The following is a 22,169-nucleotide window of genomic DNA, read 5'->3' as shown; positions in this document are numbered from 1 at the left end:
GCGTTCACCCTTATAAAAACCTCATTACCACCCTTTCCCAGCGGGGTGTCTGTGCAGTCTTGTGCTCTTCTTTTTGCCCTTGATTCTCACACATGGGGAGTCTGTCTCATTTCTGCACACAACTTCAAAAACACACGTGTGTGTCCTTGCACATCGGAGGTGCTGAACAAATGCTCATAGAAGGAATGAATGTAAAGAATAGTGAATTCCTGTAACATTCTTTAAATGTTTAGTGAGTGTCTAACATATACACAGATACTAACCTGCCCCTCTGCACTCTTAAGATCACTTCTATCCTCCCTTTCTCCTCATCTTGTTCCTTTGCCACCTTATTCCATTTTTCTCTTTCCCTGGGCCACGGAGCTGGACTGAGTGCCCTAGAGGGCAGGATGCAGAGACACAAGCAGGCCGGCTGGTGGAAACAGACACCATGGCAAGGAGCCAGATGAAATAAGGGCAAAGACAGCTGTATAACATGCAGAGAGAAACCAACCAGAATGAAAGGCCGTGATTCATGGAACGCTGCAATTCAGACACTCCTTGGATTTCACTTTGAGAGCTCTGGCTGGATTGGGGTCAGTAAGGGCTGGCATCGAGCTGAAGGGCAGCCAGGCTCCTCCTCCCTGGAGATGTGGTGCTCCAATCCCTCCCCTTAATCCTTTTCTACCCAGTCCACCTCATGACTCTCTCATTGACCAATGTCCTGGGCCTTTAAGAGTTGGGTGGGCTGGACTGAGGACAGAGCTCACACTTCTCTCCACCCCACTCCTTCCTCCTGGCTGTAACTCTGCCAGTCACAGCAGCAAACTGCAGTAGAAGAGGGGAGGAAACCAGCAAGTGTAAGAGGAGCAAAGGAGAAAAGGAGCCGGCCGGGTTTCCTCATCCCACAGTGGAGAGCATCACGGAGCTCACAGACACTGGACTGCTATCCTGCGCACGGTAAGGGCCTGGAGGCTCTGGCCACCTTCTGCTCCAAAGCCTGCTCTGCCTTCCCCACGCTTATCCGCCCTGATTAAATTGCACCCTGGACTCCTTTGCCGGAACAGGTCTACAAGGCTCTGACCTGGTTCTCTCTAGCTTACCCTCTGTGACTTACAGTTTTCCTGCTGGCTGGTGTCAGTCACCTCTTTATATGGGACTTCTTAGCTACCCAGGGCTGCCTCTTAGAGGTGAGCCCCACCCTAGTAAGGAAAGAGAGAACTGGAGTAGTTGTGCTTTGGCACACACTCATTAACAGATTTACGAATGATTTACAATTTGTTGAGAATTACAAATGAGGGTTGGCCAAGGCCCACGGGGAGTATAGAAACCCCTGGTAATAGGGGGAGAGTTATGAGACTTCCTTGGAAAGAGCCAGGGTTCAAGTTCTCTGCCTCCTCGTTCTTTGCCTGCTCAAAGGACCGGGACAGTTTGTTGGCATGCCCAGTGCTGTGCTAGGAACAGCACTTGCTTCTAGCCCTGACTTTGCCATCAACCAGGTATGCGACTTTGGACCCCAACACTCTGATCTGTGAAAAGAGGGAGTTTAGGGCTTCCCTGACTTGCCTGCGTATCAGGAGTACTTGGTAAAAATAAGTTTACCTGAGCCCCATCTGTGGAAATTCTGACCTGGTACATTTGGGGTGGGGCTAAGGAATCTCCGCTTTAAAACACTTTCCAGGGAATATTGATATAGCCAGGAGCCTCTAGATTAGATTTGTTATAAAAGAGTCTTCAGCCCCAGCTGGTGTGGCTCCATTGTTTGGAGCATTGTCTGTACACCAAAAGGTTGTGAGTTCGATTCCTAGTCAGGGCACAGACCTAGGTTTCAGGTTCAATTCCCAGTCGGGCCATGTATGGGAGGCAACCAATTGATGTTTCTGTCTCTCTCTGCCTTCCCCTATCTCTAAAATTAATAAACATATTTTTAAAAATTAAAAAAAGAGGCCCTGAGTAGTGTGGCTCAGTTGGTTGGGCATTGTCCCACAAAGCAAAAGGTCGCTAGTTCGATCCCCAGTCAGGGCACATGCCTGGGTTGCGGTTCTGGTCCCCAGTCACAACAGGCATGAGAGGCAACCCATCAGTGTTTCTCTCCCTCTCTTTCTCCCTCCCTTCCCCTCTAAAAATAGATAAATAAAATACTTTTTAAAAAGAGTCTTCAAGCTCTAACATTCTGAGGGCTATGACCTATGATGGAGCCATTTTGTCTTCTTAATATGAACCAGGTCAGGCATAATCTTCTCAGAAGCAAGAGAGTGGACAAAATGAATCTCTTCCTTCCTGCTCCTCAGAGAGACCAGGGACACCCAGATTTCACAGTAATGCCATTGGCAATTTTGCCAAAGTCCACATCTAGGTGACATAAGCCACCTGGAAGGTGAGGACCAAATCTTGCTAGGCAGCCCTGGCCACTTCCCACCTTACTTTGTGTCTCTGTTTTCTCATCTATGGTACAGAGGAAATTGCCTGTGTCCTGGAGGATCTCCACGTGCATGTCCATGAGTGACCGGTTAAGAGATGGCCTCTCTCACTCTCAGTCGTCATCCTCGGCTCCTCGCCTCTTGCTCTTGCTCCCGCTCCCAAATCCTTTGTGCCTTCTCTCCTCACTGCCCCTGTCTCAGCTGTGAGCATCCTCCCATTTCACCTTCACACACCAGAGGGGGCGCCGAGACCTAGAACACCTGGGTTCTAAGCTGCATTCTCTGGGCAGTTTGTTTAGTTTGTTTCCTAGGATACGGGAGAAAGTGAGGCTGAGCAGAGGGATGTACTCCTGGACCACAGTTTCAAAATCCTCTCCGGGGCCAAAAACCAGAAAAAAGAGAGGAAGAAGCGATGGGGAGAATGATGAGCGGAGAGCAAAGAGAGGCTGACAAGTGAGCAAATAGGGAGGCCGAGGGGATAGGAGAGAAAAGAGTGAGTTGGGGAGAAAGAAAAGGAATGGGTCAGACAGGGTGGGGAAAGGGAAGGAAATGCAAAGAATGAAAAGAAAGGCTGTTTTGTGGGGTGCGGAGGAAACAGGAAAAGGAGGGAGGGAGAGACAAAATTTTGATATTCCTCTTTGATTCTTAGCCCTGCTGTAACCTGCTTTCTAGAGGAAGCCCCTTCTGGGTGCAGAGTCTTGGGGGGATCTCTGAGCTGGTCCTATGGAGACCGTGGTTCTCGTCCCAGGTCTGTCACTTCATTCATTAGGCGACTGGCAGTCCAGCAGTCTTTCTAGTGCTCAGTCCCTTTCTCTGTAAGATGAAGTCCAGCTCCGACATTCTGCAGCTCCCTGTGTAGAAGCGGGCCCTCTATGGATGGCCACACGTCACCTGGGCACACAATTAAAATAGTGATTAGGGAACGGGAGCAGGACGAGGACACGCCATGCCCTACGGTTGGAAGTGTTTGACAAAAGAGGATAAAATAATTTTCTAAGACCGGTCTGAGAGGAGGTGGCCTTCACAAACTAGGGGCATCCTGATACCTTGGCTCTGTTTTCAGGCCTCCCATGTTTGGGAACATTATTGTGTGGCTCCTGGACCCAGGCATAAGGGAAGGTAATTCTGTCTTCTCCCAGGGCCAAGGCCCACCCCGCCCCAGAGTCCCTATACCCCAGGCGTGGGAACTGCAGCTCAGAGGGGAGATAAGGCAGGATGTTGACAAGGGGGGTTGGGTTTCAGCCCCAGGCTAACCCCACCCCCAACCCACCCCAGTCCGAGGACCTAAGATACTTAATGGGGCACCTATTTGTTACTTTCTACTTCAGTCTTCACATAGCTTTTGCAAGCCTCAGTTTCTACTCTGTGCATCTCTACCCAGAAGGGAAGAGAGGCTTTTCTGTCTCCCAAGAAGCACTCTGGGCCTCTTCCTCCATCCAGAGGTTGCTCAGCCAGGCTCCCATATTCCGTCTCAGCCAGCAAAACCTTTTCTTCTTGGAACCGTTGCAAGGTTCTTTCTCTCCTGAGACATGCCTTCAGTTTTCTTTCCCACTTCGGTACAGATGACTAATCACCAGCCTTGACCTCTCCCTCTGGGCCCCTGCACGTTGCTACTCACTCAGGGCCTTCTCGAGGTCCTGCAGTCAGGGGAGCTGTGTGTGCAGAGACCGCTACCTTCTTCTCAAAGACTTAGTTCCCTCCAGGTGGCTTTGTGCAGTCTTCCCACTAAAGACACAGAGGGTACTAATACGCTGTGTGACCTCAGACAGGTCACATCACATTTCTAGATTCCCACTTTTTCATCTGTAAATTATAGGGAGTTGAGTCACGTGCTGTTGTGCTGTTTCAATGGAACACTCACTGAATGACTACCTCAGAGATTCTTTTAGTTTTTTAGATGTTCACCGATGTCAGCATTTTAAACTTATTAATGAAAAAGATAGACCATGCCCTGGCTTGGTGTGGCTCAGTGGATTGAGTGCCAGCCTGCAAACCAGAGGGTCACAGGTTTGATTCCCAGTCAGGGCACATGCCTGGGTTGCAGACCAGGTCCCCAGTAGGGGGCATATGAGAGGCAACCCACATTGATGTTACTCTCCCTCTCTTTCTCCCTCCCTTCCCCTCTGTCTAGAAATAAATAAATAAAATCTATTTTTAAAAAAAGACCACATGGTAGGTCACAAAACAACCCTCAACAAACTCAAGAAGATTGAAATCATATCAAGCATGTGCTAGGATCACAACGGATTGAACCTAGAAACCAACCTTGAGAGAAAAATTGAAAAACATTCAAATACATAGAGACTGAATAACATCTTATTAAATAATGAATGGGCCAACAATGAAATCTAGGAAGAAATAAAAAAATATCTGGAAACAAATGGAAATGAACACACAATGACCCCAAACCTATTGGACACAGCAAAGGTGGTCCTGAGAGGGAAGCTCATAGTGATACAGGCCTGCCTACAGAAGACAGAAAAGTCTCAAATAAACAACCTAACCCTACCTGTACAAGACCCAGAGGAACACCAACAGACAAAGCCCAGGGTGAGGAGAAGGAAGGAAATAAGCAAGATCAGGGCAGAATTAAATGACACAGAAACTAAAAGAACAATTCAAAGAATCGATAAATCCAGGAACTGGTTCTTTGAAAAGATAAACAAAATTGACAGACCTTTAACCAAACTTGTCAAGAAAAAGCACAACATTCCTGTTCAAGTGTAGATCCGTCGCTTACACAAAAGCCTAAAGGTTTATGTTCCTGGGCTTTGCCAGTTTCATGATGATTTGGTCAAGAATTGAATATTTCTTATTGGGGCAGGGCTAGAATCGACGGCCATATATCAAATCTTCTAGTTCTTTCCCAGGGAAGTTTGTTGTTACTAGGGCAAATGAACCAGGTCCTAAGTTAGCGTGTATCCTAAAGGAAGCACTCTTTTTTTAATAGGTAGAAAAGCTTAAAAATGCAGTTCTGAGACTTTGTAATTTACACGGCCCATGAAAACTGTGAGAATCACTGTCATGAAAAGCAGCATAAAGTATGCTTCACCGTGTGAAGGTGGAAGGTGGCTTATTTAGCTGCATACAGCGCCAAGTGTGGCGGGAGCGACAGAAAAAACCCTTCAGGGGCTGGATGATCTCCATCGGAGCGCGGACAGGCTTCCAGAGCAGGGGGGCGAGGAGGATTCTGCCTGGAGGAGAGGAGACTAGGGTGCAGATGTTCCAGGTTCTGAAAGGACAGCCAGCAAGACGCCGGCCCCTAACAATGAGGAGCTGAGCAGTGTGACACAAGGTCATCTTGTGGATTCTGGGGTATCGGGAACAGGAGGGGTATTTGGCAGAAAGCCCTTGTTTTGCCCTTTCTGGAGATGGCTATGGGGAACAGCAGAGGTTCTGGAGTCAGACACACTTGGCTTCGAATTCTGAATGCCCATGTGATTCGAAGCAGTCTTCTTAGCCTCTCTAAGCCTCCCAGTCACCAAATTCAAATCAGAAGTACAAAGAGCTACAGGTTACCTAGATGAAATGCCTGATGCATTTCAGAAAACTTTGGTTTCCTTCTCTTCCTTCCTTCTAGCCCCGGATCAACTAAACCACCAAGATTAACCGCAAGCCTTTTGTTCCTCCTTATTCCTTTAGGTGACTCTGCCACCAGCTGGTGGGGCAGCAGGTGATGGCGTCCCTGCTGCAAGGCCGTGAGTACCCCTGCAGAAGAGGGCTTGGGGAGACAGGCCAGGGACGGGGAGGAGGCTGAACCCCTGTTGCAGAGCTTCTCCTGGGTCCTCCACCTCCCTGGTCAGCTATCCAGCTCCTGCTTCTCCCGGCCCAGGGCTGCCTGTCAATGACGATGTGCTGCAGATGCAGAATGGCACGCTGATGCGCAAAGTGAGATCCAAAAGCTGGAAGAAGCTAAGATACTTCCGACTTCAGGAAGATGGCATGACGGTCTGGCATGCCCGGCAGGCTGGAGGCAGAGCCAAAGCCAGCTGTGAGTGACATGGACAGCTAGGGGTGGGCATGTGGGTGCGTCGACTCCCGAGACACCCAGCAGCCTGAGAGCAGGAGAAGGACCAGTGTCCTATGATGGGTCCGCATGCTGTCCCACTTGTATCTGTATCTGAGCCTACAATGGGAACTGCAACACTTCTTGCCTCTTAAAGCTGCTATTAGGATTAAACCAGTTACTGCATGCAAAGGGCTTAGAACATAAGCCCTGGCACATAACAAGGCTCAGTAGGTCATAGCTTATATGTTTTTTTGTTGTTGTTGTTTTGTTACAGTAAGGGCATGATCTCGGGAATTTCACTGCAAAGCCCTGGCTCTGCCACTTTCTAGCTGAGCGGCTTTAGACAAGTTACTTAAACTAACTGGTTTCCTCATGTAAAATGAGGGCTAAGCAGTACCTGCTTCGTAGGTTATAGGGACTCAATAAATTAATGTTTAAAGCATGGGACCTGAAACCATGCATTAATAAATGCATTTATTAAATATTAGTTATTAGTTATATATAATAGATGCATTTAATAAATATTAGTTATTATGTTGAATATTTTTAAATGTCATAAATGCATCCAAAATGTGCATTCTCTTGGCTAAACACTTTATGATCTGTCTACAAATCTGATCACAGGACACATCTAAGAGAGTCTACATTAGAGGCATAATCCAAGCCCGCCATCCACACCACCCCCAGCTGAGGAAAGGGGGTGGACGAATTTCTCTGTCTCCCTCTGCTCTGGGAAGAGGAAGCCCTCCAAACCCAGAATGGGAGAATTGAAATTGGGCATTTCATGCTTCGGCATAACTGCTTCTATTCTGCAACCATGCTTCCATTTGTCAGCCTTGCCAGTCCTTTTGTGATTGTCATGCACACTGGCCATGGAAGGGACCAGCCCTTATTTGAGATGAGGACACTGAGGATTAAGTTATTTTGCCTGTGTCGTGCTGCCAGCTGGCAGCTGGAAGCCAGGTCTTGCCATTCCCAGCACAGGCCCCTTGCCATGCTTCCTGAGAACCTCCCAGTGATTCACATGGAATCCTGAATCTCTGAGGTTTGCCTCTCCCTATACTAAAGCTTTTGGGGTTTCAGCCTTTGGAGGCTGGGGTTCCTTCTCTCTGTGGCTTCACAGTGAAAAAGGGAGTAGTGATCCTTGACTCTCAACCCCTGCAATTTGGTGACCTCTCTTGCTCAGTTCCCCCACCTGCTCTTCTCTGGCAGTCTCGATTTCCGACGTGGAGACAGTGCGTAAGGGCCATGAGTCTGAGTTGTTGCGCAGCCTGGCAGAGGAGTTCCCCCTGGAGCAGGGCTTCACCATCGTCTTCCATGGCCGCCGCGCCAACCTGGACCTGGTGGCCAACAGTGTTGAGGAGGCCCAGATCTGGACGCAGGGGCTCCAGCTATTGGTGGACTTTGTCACCAGCATGGACCAACAGGAGCAGCTGGATCAGTATCGGCGGAATGGAGTTAGTTTAGCGTGGGGGCCAGGGGTCACTGAAGGAGCAGATGCTGCAGCACTAGGAACAGGTGGGAGGGGGGCAGCGTTAGGGAGGCCCAAGAGTCCAGGTGGGGTAGGCAGGGGCAGCTCAGGCTGATGTGAGACTGAGAATAGTGAAGAAGGAATCAGGGTTCGAGATGGCAAAGGCATAGTCAGGCAGAGTCTGGCCAAGAATCAGGCCCCTAAGATTGGGGGAAGGGACGACAGCAAGAGACCAAGGACCAAACAAGGTACTGATCCTGAGAGCTGAATGGAAGATCCCAGTGGCATTAATTACTACAGGGGTGGGACGCCACCCCTTAGAGGGCTTAGTGGTATTGACCCACTTCAAGTTTCCTAGATTGTATTCACCTCTTACACCAGTTCATTCATTCATTCATTCATTCACCATCTATTAAGCAGAATGTATCAGGCACCACACCAGGCTTTAGGGGTACAAATATTTAGGAGACTCGGATATTTCTGTCGGTGGAGAGGATGGACTTGTATAAATAAGTCCCATGGAACTGTTATGATACTTAGATTATTTGAGGGTGTCCAAAAGAAGGAGACATATTTAATTCTAGCTGAGAGGGTTCTGAGAAAGCTTTAGGGAGGAAGTAGTATTTTAGCTGAGCCTTGAACATGATAGAATTTGAACATGGAGAGAGAGGGAGGGAACGGCGCTCCTGCCCGAAGGAACAGCACAAGTCAAGGCCCAGAGACAGGAAACTGAAGAGCTGGAGAGCTGGGACATCAGAGAGCAGGGAGCTGGGGGTTTGGCTAAAGTACAGGAAGGACAGAGGTGCGTTGAGAATACTGGGTTGGGGCGCGATCATGTGGGCGCAGGAGACCTCAACTTCCATGTTAAGGTATCTGGGCTTTCTGCAGGCAACAAAGAGGTCCCTGCAGGCACCAGAGCCACGCAGGAATGAGATAGATAGGTACTCTGGGGAGACTATTCTGGAAGCTAATGTGGAAGATGAACTGATGTGGAGGACAGACCGGCAGCAAAGACAGGGAGAAATGTCAGCAGATGAGCATGCACACATCTGCACACACAAACACACACACAGTGCTTTTTTGCCTTGACTCAGACCTGGATGGCTGAGTGACTGGTTCCAGCGCGGAGACAAGAACCAGGATGGTCGGATGAGTTTCCCAGAAGTCCAGCGGTTATTGCACCTGATGAATGTGGAAATGGAACCAGAATATGCCTTTCAGCTCTTCCAGGTGAGTCTCCTGGGGAGGGAGTGGTAGAAGCCCACCAAGGCCACAGTCTCACTTGACCAGTCTCACTTGACCAGAAGTACTCTGACCCTCCCCAACCACGCTCATTTACTGAATCTCTATTATATGCCCGAGCACTGTGCCAGGCTTGATGGGAAGTACAGGCCATGGTTCTTTTATTTTTTAAGATTTTGTTTATGTATTTTTTTAGAGAGAAGGGAAAGGAAGGAGAAAGAGAGGCAGAGAAACATCCATGTGGGCTTGCTCCTTATGTGCCCCCAACTGGGGACCTGGTCCACAACCCAGGCATATGCCCTGACCGGGAACCGAACCAGCGACCCTTTGGTTAGAAGACCCGTGCTCAATCCACTGAGCTACACCAGCCAGGCATGCCATAGTTCTTTCTATTCAGTCTTGCTGGAAAGGTGATTTATAACCTCACGAAAGGCAAATTACAAGATGTTGCTACATCAGACCTCAAGGACCTCTCTGTCTGTGGCCAGAGTTCCACAGGTGCCTGGCACAATGGGAAACTCCACCTGGAATGAATAGGAGGAGGAATATTTTGACCTTTGGGGTATTTCAACTCTTTCTAGCTGAAAATTTTCTCTAGCAGCAAATGCTATGGCTGAAATTTGGCTTTTTATTTCCTGAAGTGGTTTCTTCTATGAACAGTAAATGTCAGGGGTTCTATGGAAACATGTTTGGATCCATCTGTCAGTAAGACTGTTTTTTTTTTAAGATTTTATTTATTCATTTTTAGAGAGGGAAGGGAGGGAGAAAGAGAGAGAGAGAGAGAAGCATCAATGTGTGGTTGCTGGGGGCCGTGGCCTGCAACCCAGGCATGTGCCCTGACCAGGAACTGAACCTGCAATGCTTTGGTTCGAAGCCCACGCTCAATCCACTGAGCTACGCCAGCCAGGGCAGTAAGGCTGTTTTTACAGGAGAAGTCAAGGCCATAATATGTGCTGTTCAAGGGTCTGTCTCCTCTCCTCTAACCCCTCCTGCAGGCGGCAGACGCATCCCAGTCTGACACTCTGGAGGGAGAAGAATTTATAGAGTTCTATAAGGCATTGACTAAGCGTGTTGAGGTGCACGAACTGTTTGAAAACTTTTCGGCCGATGGGCAGAAGCTGACCCTGTTGGAATTTGTGGATTTCCTCCGAGAGGAGCAGAAGGAAGGAGACCATGCTTCTGACCTGGCTCTGGAACTAATCGACCGCTATGAGCCTTCAGATAGTGGTAAGGGGACCAGAGCAGAGGCACCAGACACAGGCGCAGGGAGGGGGACCGTGACAGGAAAGGTCCAGAGAGCAGCAGCCTGCCGCCTAACTCCAGGAAGGCAGACCCCACCCCTGCCCTGCTCCCCTGTCCAATCACCTTCATCGCATCCCATCACTCCTCTGGAAGGAGAGCAGCCACTTCTTGCCTAGGTAAGACAAGAGTCTCCTCCGTGGTGCTAGGTCTCTCAGGGGGAAGAACATTCCATAAGACCCCTTTCCTCCTCCACATTCATGTCGTACATCCTTCTTCGCCTGCAGGAAGTCCTTCCTGACGGCAGCCTTTGGCCTCAGTGGAAACAGATAATCCCTGGTCCTCTTGCTTTGGCCTGTTCACTTCTAGTGCATACTATTCCTTTCGGCTAGTTGCCTTCATGGTGCCTGTTTGCTGTCTCTTTAAATGCTGGCTCTCTGCCCTTACCTGGGCTTTCTCCAAACTTACCAGATGGTTCTTGAAGCCTTCAAGCTCCTGAAAGCTCTCAGAAGCTAGTCATCCCCTGGCCGAGGGGGATGATGATGAGGCCAGTCGTTTAGCTTTTAACAAACACAGCTGACATATGCCCTCTCTGCCCTCAAACCTTTCTCCACGCCCCTTTAGTAGACATTTTTCTGCTCTCCATTCCCTTCAGAATGTGAGGAATTTACATTATTAATAATAAATAATTTACAAGGCACTCTCCCATTCCTTTTCTCATTCAGTCCCCACTCAAACCTTGTAAATCTTCCTGCCCTCCATTCTCTTCAGAGTGCGAGGGGTTTACATTATTAATAATAAATCATTTACAAGCCACCTTCACATGCCTGATTTCATTTAGTCCTCACGACAGCCTTGTAAATCAAGATTGGGCCTTTGCTAAAGGATACATAACCCTCCACATGCCTTTCTCTTCTACTCCTTCCCATGACCAACTGAAGTGGGTTCTGTTATTAAGTCTCTTGTGCGAAAGAGGAACACTGAAGTTTAGAACAATTAAATGACTCGCTCAAAGCCAACAGCTAGTGAGGTGAGGAACTGGGATTCAAACCCAGGTCGCCTGCTTCCTGGTGCCTCTCTTGAGAATGAGGATTAGAGATGAGATGAATGAGAGCTAGACAAGTGACCCAGGTTTCCTAGGTCTCAACCCCCCACTTTTTTTTAAATCAATATATATTTTTAAATATTGATATTTATTTTTAGAGAGGGGGAGGGAGAAAGAGAGGGGGAGAAACACCGATGTGCAGTCTGCAGACTGGCGCTCGATCCCCTGAGCCACACCAGCCAGGGCTCATCTCCCACTCCTTTTCATTCATCTATTCATACTTCAGCTAGTGCTTGTTGAGTACCTCGGTGTGCCGGGACCTAAGCTGGGCACCAGAGATACAGCAGCAGGTCAGACGAGGACAATGTGCTCACGGACCTGAGAGTCAAACAGAGTCGCCAGAGGATGCTGGGATCGGTGATTCAGATTCCTGTGGGTGCTCAGAGAAGAAAGGGCACTGAGAGCAATCGTTTCAGAAAACTGCATAGAAGAGGAGTGTCACGGGGTTAAAAATAGGGTCTTCTAGCCCCAGTGCAGGACCCGGCATACGCCAGTTACATTTGATCTACCCTTCCCTCGCCCTGGACTATCGGATACTATACTCCGACTGCAGGGAGTATCAGTCAAGGGACCTGGGCTCAAGTCCCCATTCTGCTTCTTACCGAGTACCTTGGGCAAGTTGCTTAATCTGAGACTCAGTTTTCTTGTTTGTAAAATAATTTGTGATCAAGTGAAATAACGCATGTGAAAGTAACTGACAACTCTTGACTTAATCTAGTGATTCGATATATATTACTCACTGTAAAGAATGACACTTCCTGCCATTCTCCACCATCTCCAGGCCTCATCAAACCTGGAACAAGGAGGCTGGGTGTGAGTCTAAGTGTTTTGCCTCCCAAAGGAGCCCCTTGCAGTGACGTTACCCTCAGCGAGACTGCACAGTCCAGCGGTGTGGGGTGTGGCTCTGACCCCTGGCTCCCTGGGTTCAAATCCCTACACTCACTGCTTATGTGACCTAGGATAAGTCACCTAACCTCTCAAGGCAGATTATATCACATCCACCCCATGGTTTTGGTGAGAGAATAGGAGATGTGCTACATATAACATCCTCGGCATAGAGCAAGTGCTCCGTAACCATTAGTCATCATTGTTAATACAGGACGCCTGTGCCGAAGTGGGTGGGCGCTATGGGAGGAGTGACAGGACCCTGCCCTTTAAGAAAGTGTTGCCCAAAGCAGTGTGGGACAGGCATTCCTCAAAACTCCATATGGAAACTGACAATAGGAAGAGACCCTCAGATCACAGTTGCCAGCAGCTACACAGGCCAGGGAATGACGACATGACCTTGGTTATGTCATTAACAAGTCTTGGACTTCATTCTCTCTGGGCCTCAGTTTCCCTATCCATAAAATTACCCTTTGGGACTGAATACTGCACTGTCCGTTACGGTAGCCATGAGCTCCATGGGACCGCTAAATTTAAATGAACTAAAAACAGAATTTAATCTTCAGTTCCTCAGTCACACAGCTACATACCAGGTGCTCAGTAGCCTTATGTGTCTAGAGGCTACCGCACTGGACAGTATGGAATAGAAGGTTTTCATCCCTGTAGAAAGTTCTGTTGGACAGCACCGGACTAGGGTGATTGCAGTGATTCCCCTTGTAGCTCTCACGCTCTCTAAAGGTGGGGATGATGGAAGTGACAGACGCTGAGAGGGGGCCAGTTTGGGATCTGGAGGCTGGGAGAGGACACCGTCGGACAGGCTGCACCCTGGCGAGGGGTGGGGTGGTCTGCGGTAGGTGTGCTGGGGCCTCCCGCTCCGAGTTCTCTCTCTCACTCCTATGTCCCCCTACTCCACACCTCAGGCAAGCTGCGGCACGTGCTGAGCATGGACGGCTTCCTCAGCTACCTCTGCTCGAAGGATGGCGACGTCTTCAGCCCAGCCTGCCTCCCCGTGTACCAGGACATGACACACCCCCTGAGCCACTACTACATCAGCTCCTCTCACAACACCTACCTGGTGGGCGACCAGCTCTGTGGCCAGAGCAGCGTCGAGGGATATATACGGTGCAGTGGGGAGGAGGGCCGGAGCTCATGAGAAGGGAACAGCTGTGGGAGACTGAGGGCCCTGTCAGTGGATAACAGGAGTGGAGAAGGTGTGGGGGGTGGGTTTGGGGGCTGAGGATCCCCGAATCCCCGAGAGACCTAGAGGAGATGATAGGACTGGTGGCAGAGCGGTGTCAAACCCTCCGGGCAAATGGAGCTTCTCTCTCTTTCATAAGCTATGAAACTCTCTGGAACTCAGAGGTCCTAATACACTTATTTTAAATACATAAATAAACTAAACATTAAAGGGGAGGCAGTAGACCACAGGAGTTAAAAACATAGGTTCTGGAGTCAGGCTATTTGCGGTCAAATCTTGGCTCCCTCATGCGGTAGTCTGGAGCCAAGTATATGTACAACCTCTCCACACCTCGTGTTTCCCATTTGTGGGATAGGGATGAGGACAGAGTCTGCTCTCTGGATGGTTGGGAGGGTTCAATGAGATAATCTATGTGTCAGTAGCTAATAAATTGTTCCTGCTTATACTGTGATAGCTCATTGGATTAGCTTGAATAGTCAAGATACCTTTGCAGTTGCTACTGATCTGGTAGCTTCAGGGGATACAAAGGTGAATGGAACATATAGTTTCTGCCCTAGGAAGTCTAGTAGAGAAAATAAATTTACTGAGAATATGAATAACTCAGGTGTTATGTAACGAAATACAAGCAGAACCCCAAAAGCATAGTGAGGCAGTGTGGGATGGCTTGCCGAGGAAAGATATGAGTTGGGCCGGTGGGGGGGTGTTAGAGGTCAGTGTGAGCTGCAGCCGTGTGCCAGTGGACAGAGAACGATCCATGGAGATGTAGCATGAAGGGATCTCGACAGGTAAGTGCTTGTGCGCACTGTTCTCTCCGTAGTGGGGAGATCGGAGAGTGACCCCTTCTGTCCCTGGGGGCTTCGCATTCTTGCAGGGCCCTGAAGCGGGGGTGCCGCTGTTTGGAGGTGGATGTATGGGACGGACCTAGTGGGGAACCTGTTGTTTACCATGGACACACCCTGACCTCCCGTATCCTGTTCAAAGAGGTCGTGGCCACTATAGCACAGTATGCCTTCCAGGTAGGAGCCCCAGGATGGGAATGTTGGTGAGGCCAGAAGACCGGAGGAAAGAATGGCTGGCTCTGGGGAGGGTGCAGAGACAAGGGAAGGTTACGTTAAATGGCATATGGGAAAAAGATTTTAACCATGAAGCATCAGGCAAATATTAAGGGATTATTATAAATAAGCGTTATCTGTGTTCCTAGTAATTAATTGTCATAGAAGTAATTATGAGAGATTAGTAACTACTACTTCTAACAACTTCTGTCCCCTATCTGAGGAAGGGTAGGCAGGGTTAGGGGATGACAGGAACCCAGAGATGAAAGCCTGAGAGTGTACCATGAACATGTAACCAGGGCAATGGCCTGGCCTTCCCACTCTAAGCCTGAGAACTCCAAGGTCCCAGAGGGACCTGGGTTGGGCCTGGCACTTGTCTGTTTCGGGATCCCAAGAGTGATTTTTATGTGTGAAGTGGGCTCCAGGCCCAGCAAGACCTCCCTGAGGCCCAGAATGGGGTCAGAAGAGTTTAGCAATCAGGGTACTCAGTCAAATGAGTAAGCAGGTGGACCTTGAGATGCACAGAGGTTCCAGGCTTTAGAACTCTGGCTCCGGCATCTCCTTCCCTCCCCACCAGACATCAGACTACCCAGTCATCTTGTCCCTGGAGAACCACTGCAGCTGGGAGCAGCAGGAGATCGTAGCACAGCATCTGACCGAGATCCTGGGGGAGCAGCTGCTGAGCACCACCTTGGACGGGCTGCTGCCCACCCAGCTGCCCTCGCCCGAGGTAGGGGTCCACTGCCCCAGCCCAGGCTCCTCTGCGGCTTCCATACCCCCCACTTCGGCTCTTCTGTGTTGTTCCTTCCCTGTCGCCCTTAGATGGACCATCTTGCCCTTCGTACCCTCAGAGAGAACTTTAATTTATAAAAATCTGATTGAACAGACTTCTATTTATAGCCGTCTATTCTATAGTCTATACAATGTAGAATATAGTCTATAAATAGGCATAAATAGACGTCTATTTACAGACTTCTAGTTAGAACAGACCTCTAAATTTTAAATCATGATTTATTTCACTTTTAGTTTTTCAATGGAAGTATCTTAATGTTTTTCCTGGTAGTTCATCAATGTTGTAGACTAAACCAACAATATAGAAAGGGAAATCTCCCCATCATATTCTCAACCTTTGCCCAAAACTGCTGTCAATCGGTTTTCAATACTTATACAAACATATATGTGTATATAATTTCACATTTTTAAAAAGTGAATGATAATATAATATTGTACATCCACTGTTAAAAAGTGAATGGGAGTGTCTTCTATAGCCCTTTATATCACATATAACATATATCATGGATGTCTTTTCATGCATCATTTTTTTCCTTTTAAATAGCTCAATGGCATTCCATTTAATGTTATGGACCCTAATTTATCCAACCAGTAGATGGTAAACGTAAACAGTAAATGGTAAATATTCAGGTTGTTTATAATTTTTCACTTTAATACACGGCTTTGCCCATTTATCCTTTCTCTCATTGAGATGGGTTCCCAGAGGTAAAATTGCTGGGTCAAAGAGTTTGCCTGTTGACATGTTGGTTGTTACTGCCAAGCCGCCCTCCGGACAAAACACCAGATTGCATCCCTCCTGACAGTACAAGAGAAGAGCCACAAAAACCTCCAGTAGAGTGGTGATTCATAATAGCAAATGCAAAAAAAAACTAAGAAAGATCTGTTTTCTTCTTTTGACTTAATTGATAACCACTTTGATGGGTTAAAAGTTGTATTGGTATATAACAATTTTTTAAATGTTAAAGATACTAACGCTCTGGAAAATTTTTTGAGAAAAGAACTTCGAGACACCATTGTGCACGAAGCAGCCAACCTTATTCCAGAATGGAAATGGCTTCCAGGATGGATTTTCGTACCCCTTGCTTCTTTTCCAGCTGTTTGGCCTTTCTCACTGTCTTAGGGTGACCCTGGTTAGAATATCACCTCCAAGGTCTCAGGGGCTTTAAGACTCCTCAGGGACACTCAGAATAATCCGATGGTAGGTAATCAGTTACTGCTTCCTGGTGTCCTTTGTTTAAGCTGATAGCAAACAGGTCTGTGAATGAATGAGTCAGCAGATGCGAAGACACGGCTCTGCCACTGGTGGTTCCGTCTCCAAGGAGTGACAGGTCTTCGGGTTTCTCACCCGTGAAAGAGAACCACTGCCCTTCCGAAAACACCCAGTTCATGCTGGTGTTGTAGGGCTCCCAAAGGTGGAAAAAGATCTATTTTCTTCTAGAATCCTTTTTAAAAATCCTCACCCGAGGAGATACATATTCAGTGATTTCAGAGAGAGAGAGTGGAGTGGGGAGAGAGAGAGACATCAATCAGTGGCCTCCCCTGCATGCCCCAAACCAGGACCGAAGCCGCAACCCGCATCCGTGCCCCGCCAGAGCACAGAACCCGCAACCTTTCCGTGCATGGGGCAATGCTCCAACCAACGGAGCCCCTCGGCCAGGGCAGTTTTCTTCTAACATTCTTTATATTTACACGTAAATCTTCAATCTATGAGGAATCTTCATGCGTCAAATGTGAGGGAGGGGTCCCCATTTATTTTTTTCCATATGGATAGAGACGTTACAGGTTTGCTTAACAATAGGAAACCCCTGCCGGAGGTATCCAGCAGCCTTCCTGGGGGACCGTCTGACCACTCACTCACCTCTGTCGCCTTTGAGGTGGCCCCATGAGAGCAACAGGGTCTGCACGATCCCCGCGAGGGTCCCAGAGAAGACAGGTAGCCAGGCCCCTTCATTTTTGTCCCCCTAGGAGCTTCGGAAGAAGATTCTGGTGAAGGGGAAGAAGTTACAGACGCTTGAGGAGGATCTTGACAAAGACGAAGAGGAGGAAGAGCTGGAGACTGAACTGGAGGGGGAGCAGGAGGCTGAGCTGGAGCCGGAGTCCCAGTTTGAGCCTGAGACCCAGGAACTGAGTCCTCGCAGTAAAGACAAAAAGGAGAAGGTAGGCCCGGAGGGTGGTCTCGGCTCTGGCATTCGGCCAGACTTCATCGCAAGCTGAGAGCCCACGTATGAAGAGGCTCGAGCCAGGCAGGGTAGAAGGCCAAGGAGCAAAACGCCCCTTGCCCCCAGTGAAAGAGGCATAAGAATGGATGCAGTGGCTTTCCAGCTTCTTTGGGCCATGACATCATTTTTAATGATATCTTTTCTGGTTCTGGAAGCTCAGTATGTAAAATAGATAAATGCACTCATTTTAATTGAGGAGCCCTTTGGCTCTATCCTGGGTCTCCCAGGTGGCTCCTGAGACATCTTTGTACTACTGCTCAGCCTCCTTAAAGGCAAGTTTGAAAATGACTGATGGGTGTGTGTGTGTGTGTGTGTGTGTGCGCGTGCGCTGCATCATTATATTGGGGGGTGACTGCTGTGACCTCAGCTAAAGTGGGCTTAGCTGGAGAAAGCTTCTTGGAGAAGGTGAGTCTGAGGTGGGGCCAAAAACAGCCGAAGAGAAGGAGCAGGAAGCGGTGGGGGAGGCGAAGGCTCTGACAAGGCCTTCGCCGAGTGGTTCAGCTCCCTGTGGGGTAGGGGTGCCATTTGTAGGACCACCAAGACCCTGGTTTGATGTCTGCGTTTGTCTCTCACGTGCACTGGCTTGGCTCAGCTGACTTTGAGCTTACACTGCTCTTTCTGGAGCTCTGGCGTCTAACCTGCCACCATGTTCAGGGATAGAAATGGGAATTCGGGAGATAAATCTAAAAATATTACCCTGGGACCCTCACATCCTCCCACGTGTGACTTCCATATGACCATTTACACACCTTGACCTACCTGTCTGGGTTCAAGTACATTTTAACCAAAAATAATTAACTTATTTTAAAAGAAGAAAGGCAGGGAGGGTGACACCTCTCTGTTTAGAAATGATAATACGCTTAAAACGTGCTATCCAGAAAGTAATGTAGAACAGACTCTTCAAGTCCCGAGGCCGAAACTGTTCCCATCAGTGTTCGCGGACAGTCTTTATTCCCATTCCCATCCCCAGGTTGTGATGTGCCCGCTGTTTTGTCCGTCTCTCTGTTGTCAGATTATGGTCCAGGCTCCTCCTCTTCCCAAGCCTGGGTTCCCACTCTTTCCCAAGCAGGTGAGGCAGGAGGGAGGATGCAGCGGGGAGGCAGTGGGCAGAGGCTCAGGTTGGGTGGGGAAGTGCAGGTCCTGGCCACGGGCTTCTTTCCTCTCGGATTGCTCATGGTTCGATTCCATCTTCCTCTCTTTCTCCTTCTCCAGAAATCCAAGCCCATGCTGTGTCCGTCCCTGTCTGCCCTGGTTGTCTACACAAAGACCGTCCCGTTCCACAGCTTCACTCATTCGAGGGAGCACTACCGCTTCTACGAGTTATCGTCTTTCTCTGAAACCAAGGCCAAGGGCCTCATCAAGGAGGCTGGTCAGGACCAAAGGGGAGGGACGGAGAAGAAATGGGATTGGTAGGGTCCGGTCTGACGGGCCAGCAGATGAGTTCCAAGAAAGAATCCAAGGGAGCTAAGAAGGGACCAGGGAGCTATGGCACTCCTCAGAGCAGGCACGGGAGCAGGAGTTACAGGGCTCAGAGCTCTGGGGAGGAGCTGGGGGAGATGCTGGGGAGGGGAGTGAAGTTGGTGGGAGGGACCTTGGGAGCAGGGGAGGGGGATCACCCACCCCACTTCCATCTCTCTACGTACGCCCTTTTCACAGGCAATGAGTTTGTGCAGCATAACATCTGGCAGCTAAGCCGTGTGTATCCCAGTGGTCTGAGGACAGATTCATCCAACTACAACCCCCAGGAATTCTGGAATGCAGGCTGCCAGATGGGTGAGGGGGCAGTAAGGACAGGGAGGAGAAAGCGGAAGAGCAACAAGTGGGCATTCAGTTCCTGGGAGGCAGGAGAGCCAGGGAATGCTCCAAGAGTGCTAGGCTGAGAACATCTATGGGGAATATTCCCAGTGGGCCCTTGTATACCCAACACGGCTTTTTAACTCCCTGAAAGAGACACTAGATGGCCCCAAGGTAAATCCCTCCCCTCTCTCCTTCTGGGGCCCCCAGTGGCTATGAATGTGCAGACTGCAGGGCTTGAGATGGACATCTATGATGGGCTCTTCCGCCAGAATGGTGCCTGTGGCTACGTGCTGAAGCCAGAGTTCCTACGTGATACCCAGAGTTCCTTCCACCCCGAGAGGCCCATCAGCCCTTTCAAAGCCCAGACACTCCTAATCCAGGTATAATGGAAAGCAGAACTGTTGGGAAGAGACTCGGGATAGTTGGGGTAGAAGCAGGGGGAAGAGGTGGCGAGGCCAGCCAAGTTCCTTGGGAGAGGCAGGATAGCCTGATTGTTACCAGACTGGACTTTGGAGCCAATTGCCTAGGTTCAAACCCATTTACTAGCTGTGAAATGTTGGTCAAGTTCCTTAACTTTAGTGTCCTCACTTGCAAAACGGGGGTAATACTACTATCTACCTCACAGGGTGGTTGTGACGAGTTAAAATGAAGTATTTCAACAAAGCGTGATGCACAGTAAATACTACAGAAAGGAATGCTGTTATTAGCATACCTTTTTTTTTTTAAAGATTTTATTTATTTATTTATTTTTAGAGAGGGAAGGGGGTGGAGAGAGAGAGAGAGAGAGAGAGAGAGAGAGAGATCAATGTGTGGTTGCTGGGGGTTATGGCCTGCAACCCAGGCGTGTACCCTGGCTAGGAATCGAACCTGGGACACTTTAGTTCCCAGCCTGCGCTCAATCCACTGAGCTACGCCAGCCAGGGCAGCCATACTTGCCAGCCATACCTTTCATACCTTGTTAAACTTCTACTTGAATGCATTTAAAATTGCACAGATTACTGGACGAAAATCTATTACCCATAGAGGACTGGCTTTGCAAACCCAAAGCTAGAGCGTGAGGTCCGGCATTTCCCCCTTCCCTTCCCTTTCCCCCGGGGGCGTGAGAGCTGCATTGAGGCTGGGCTGAGCAGGAACTGTTGCAGGTGATCAGTGGTCAGCAACTCCCCAAAGAGGACAAGTCCAAAGAGGGGTCCATTGTGGATCCACTGGTAAGAGTGGAGATCTTTGGCATTCGCGCAGACACAACCCGGCAGGAGACCAGCCACGTGGAGAACAACGGTGAGACTGGGCGGTGCTGGGGGGAGGTGGGAGGAGCACGACTGTTACTCTCCTACCATCCTGCCCGCAGTTCAGTGTAGACCACGTCACCACCCTCCCTCCCCCACCTCCATGGGAGGCTGGGTGGAACCGGACAAAGAATGGGGGTGTGGACATCTTCAGTCTGAATCCTGGCCCCTCGGTTATAACCTCCAGTGACCTGAGCTTACCTTCTGTTTCCTCACCTGACTGCTAGGAAAATTAAGTGAGAGCACACAGGGAAAGTAACCCAGCACGGGTCTAGGAAAAAAAAAAACAAAAACCTGTTCCTTCACTCCCTCCCTCATTCACCCCCTTCCACCCCAGGTTTTAATCCGTACTGGGGGCAAACATTATGCTTCCGGGTGCTGGTGCCTGAGCTGGCCCTGCTGCGTTTTGTGGTAATGGATTACAACTGGAAATCCCGAAATGACTTTGTGGGTCAGTACACCCTGCCTTGGACCTGCATGCAACAAGGTGAGCCTGTCCTTCCACCCCCGGCCAAACCCCCTAACCCCGGCTGCCAGCCTAACACCGTCCACCTGTGCCTTTCCAGGTTACCGCCACATACACCTGCTCTCCAAGGACGGCACCAGCCTCCACCCGGCTTCCATCTTCGTGCACATCTGCATGCTGGAAGGGCTGAAGGAGGTTGAATCCTAAGGTGGGCACTGCATGGGAAGGGTGGGTGCCTTTGCTTTAGGTGGTCAGAAAAACCTGCACAGTCTCTCCAGAAAGCAGAGGTGGTGAAAACCAAGCATTGGGTTGTACCTTCCTAGGCGCAAGATTCCCTCGCTCTTCCTAACAAGCAAATTTAGGACCTGGTTTTTCACCTCCCTTCGTTTTCACCAAACCCTTGGTAGCTTCCCTGCCCTTCCCCTTTGTGTCCTCTGTACTGGGGTTCCTTCCTTCCTCTTGCTGTGGGCTGAGCCCCCAACCCAGACCCAGGACTAATCTCTCGCACTAACTCTGGCTCAAAGACAGATTGCAACTACAAATCCAGAGGGGTTTGGGACACAGACACCCAAGGGGCATTACCCCCTCCTCCACGAGTTCCTCAAAGCCCAGAGTCAAGGAAAGGATAAACCAAGCCTCAAGCCTCCCCAAGCAAAGGCTGGGGCAAGAGACCTGCCCCCAAGACTGAACCATGGCTCTCAAGAGAACACGGCACTGCTCCTTCCCGGCCCCACCGGCATTAATAGAGCTGCTCTCCCCCATCTGGCTTGAGTACGGTCTGTCATTGTTGGGCAAGGATGAGGGTTGGGGGACATTTGGGTAGACAGGTGGGGCAGGGGAAAGGTAGAAAAATGTTTCCAGGGATCCCTCCGCATGTGCTACACAGGAACAGTACAGGAGCATGTTCTGGGTCAGGGCAAGAAGAGCAGATAAAGGGTTACGTGATCCCAGCCCCCCCGAAGAGTTCGCCTGGAATGATCCTGGCTTATGTCTGCTGTCCCTGCAAAAT

General features: G+C 49.4%; 1 protein-coding gene across 4 annotated transcripts; it reads left to right on the top strand.

Moving 5' to 3' along the window:
• The first annotated feature begins 704 nt into the window (after positions 1 to 704).
• PLCD4 (phospholipase C delta 4) lies at positions 705 to 21,923 on the top strand. Of its 4 annotated transcripts, none has more exons than XM_036022849.1 (18): positions 705 to 939; positions 6,042 to 6,097; positions 6,232 to 6,390; positions 7,621 to 7,849; positions 8,980 to 9,109; positions 10,117 to 10,348; positions 13,271 to 13,472; positions 14,420 to 14,564; positions 15,178 to 15,330; positions 17,358 to 17,549; positions 18,582 to 18,680; positions 18,824 to 18,980; positions 19,268 to 19,384; positions 19,616 to 19,788; positions 20,551 to 20,686; positions 21,032 to 21,181; positions 21,261 to 21,368; positions 21,689 to 21,923. In XM_036022849.1, exons 2-17 carry the CDS (start codon positions 6,076 to 6,078, stop codon positions 21,365 to 21,367), a joined length of 2,403 nt encoding a protein of 800 aa, XP_035878742.1. In that variant the 5' UTR covers positions 705 to 939; positions 6,042 to 6,075; the 3' UTR covers position 21,368; positions 21,689 to 21,923. The 4 variants fall into 4 exon arrangements, with proteins under 4 accessions (XP_035878742.1, XP_035878741.1, XP_035878743.1 ...); XM_036022848.1 differs by having other exon boundaries at positions 21,685 to 21,923; XM_036022850.1 differs by lacking the exon at positions 18,582 to 18,680 and having other exon boundaries at positions 709 to 939; positions 21,685 to 21,923.
• Positions 21,924 to 22,169: the final 246 nt, after the last annotated feature.

The sequence above is a fragment of the Phyllostomus discolor genome, chromosome 4 (genome assembly GCF_004126475.2).
Source record: "Phyllostomus discolor isolate MPI-MPIP mPhyDis1 chromosome 4, mPhyDis1.pri.v3, whole genome shotgun sequence".
Classification (NCBI taxonomy): domain Eukaryota; kingdom Metazoa; phylum Chordata; class Mammalia; order Chiroptera; family Phyllostomidae; genus Phyllostomus; species Phyllostomus discolor.
This window is presented reverse-complemented; position numbering and strand designations above follow the sequence as displayed.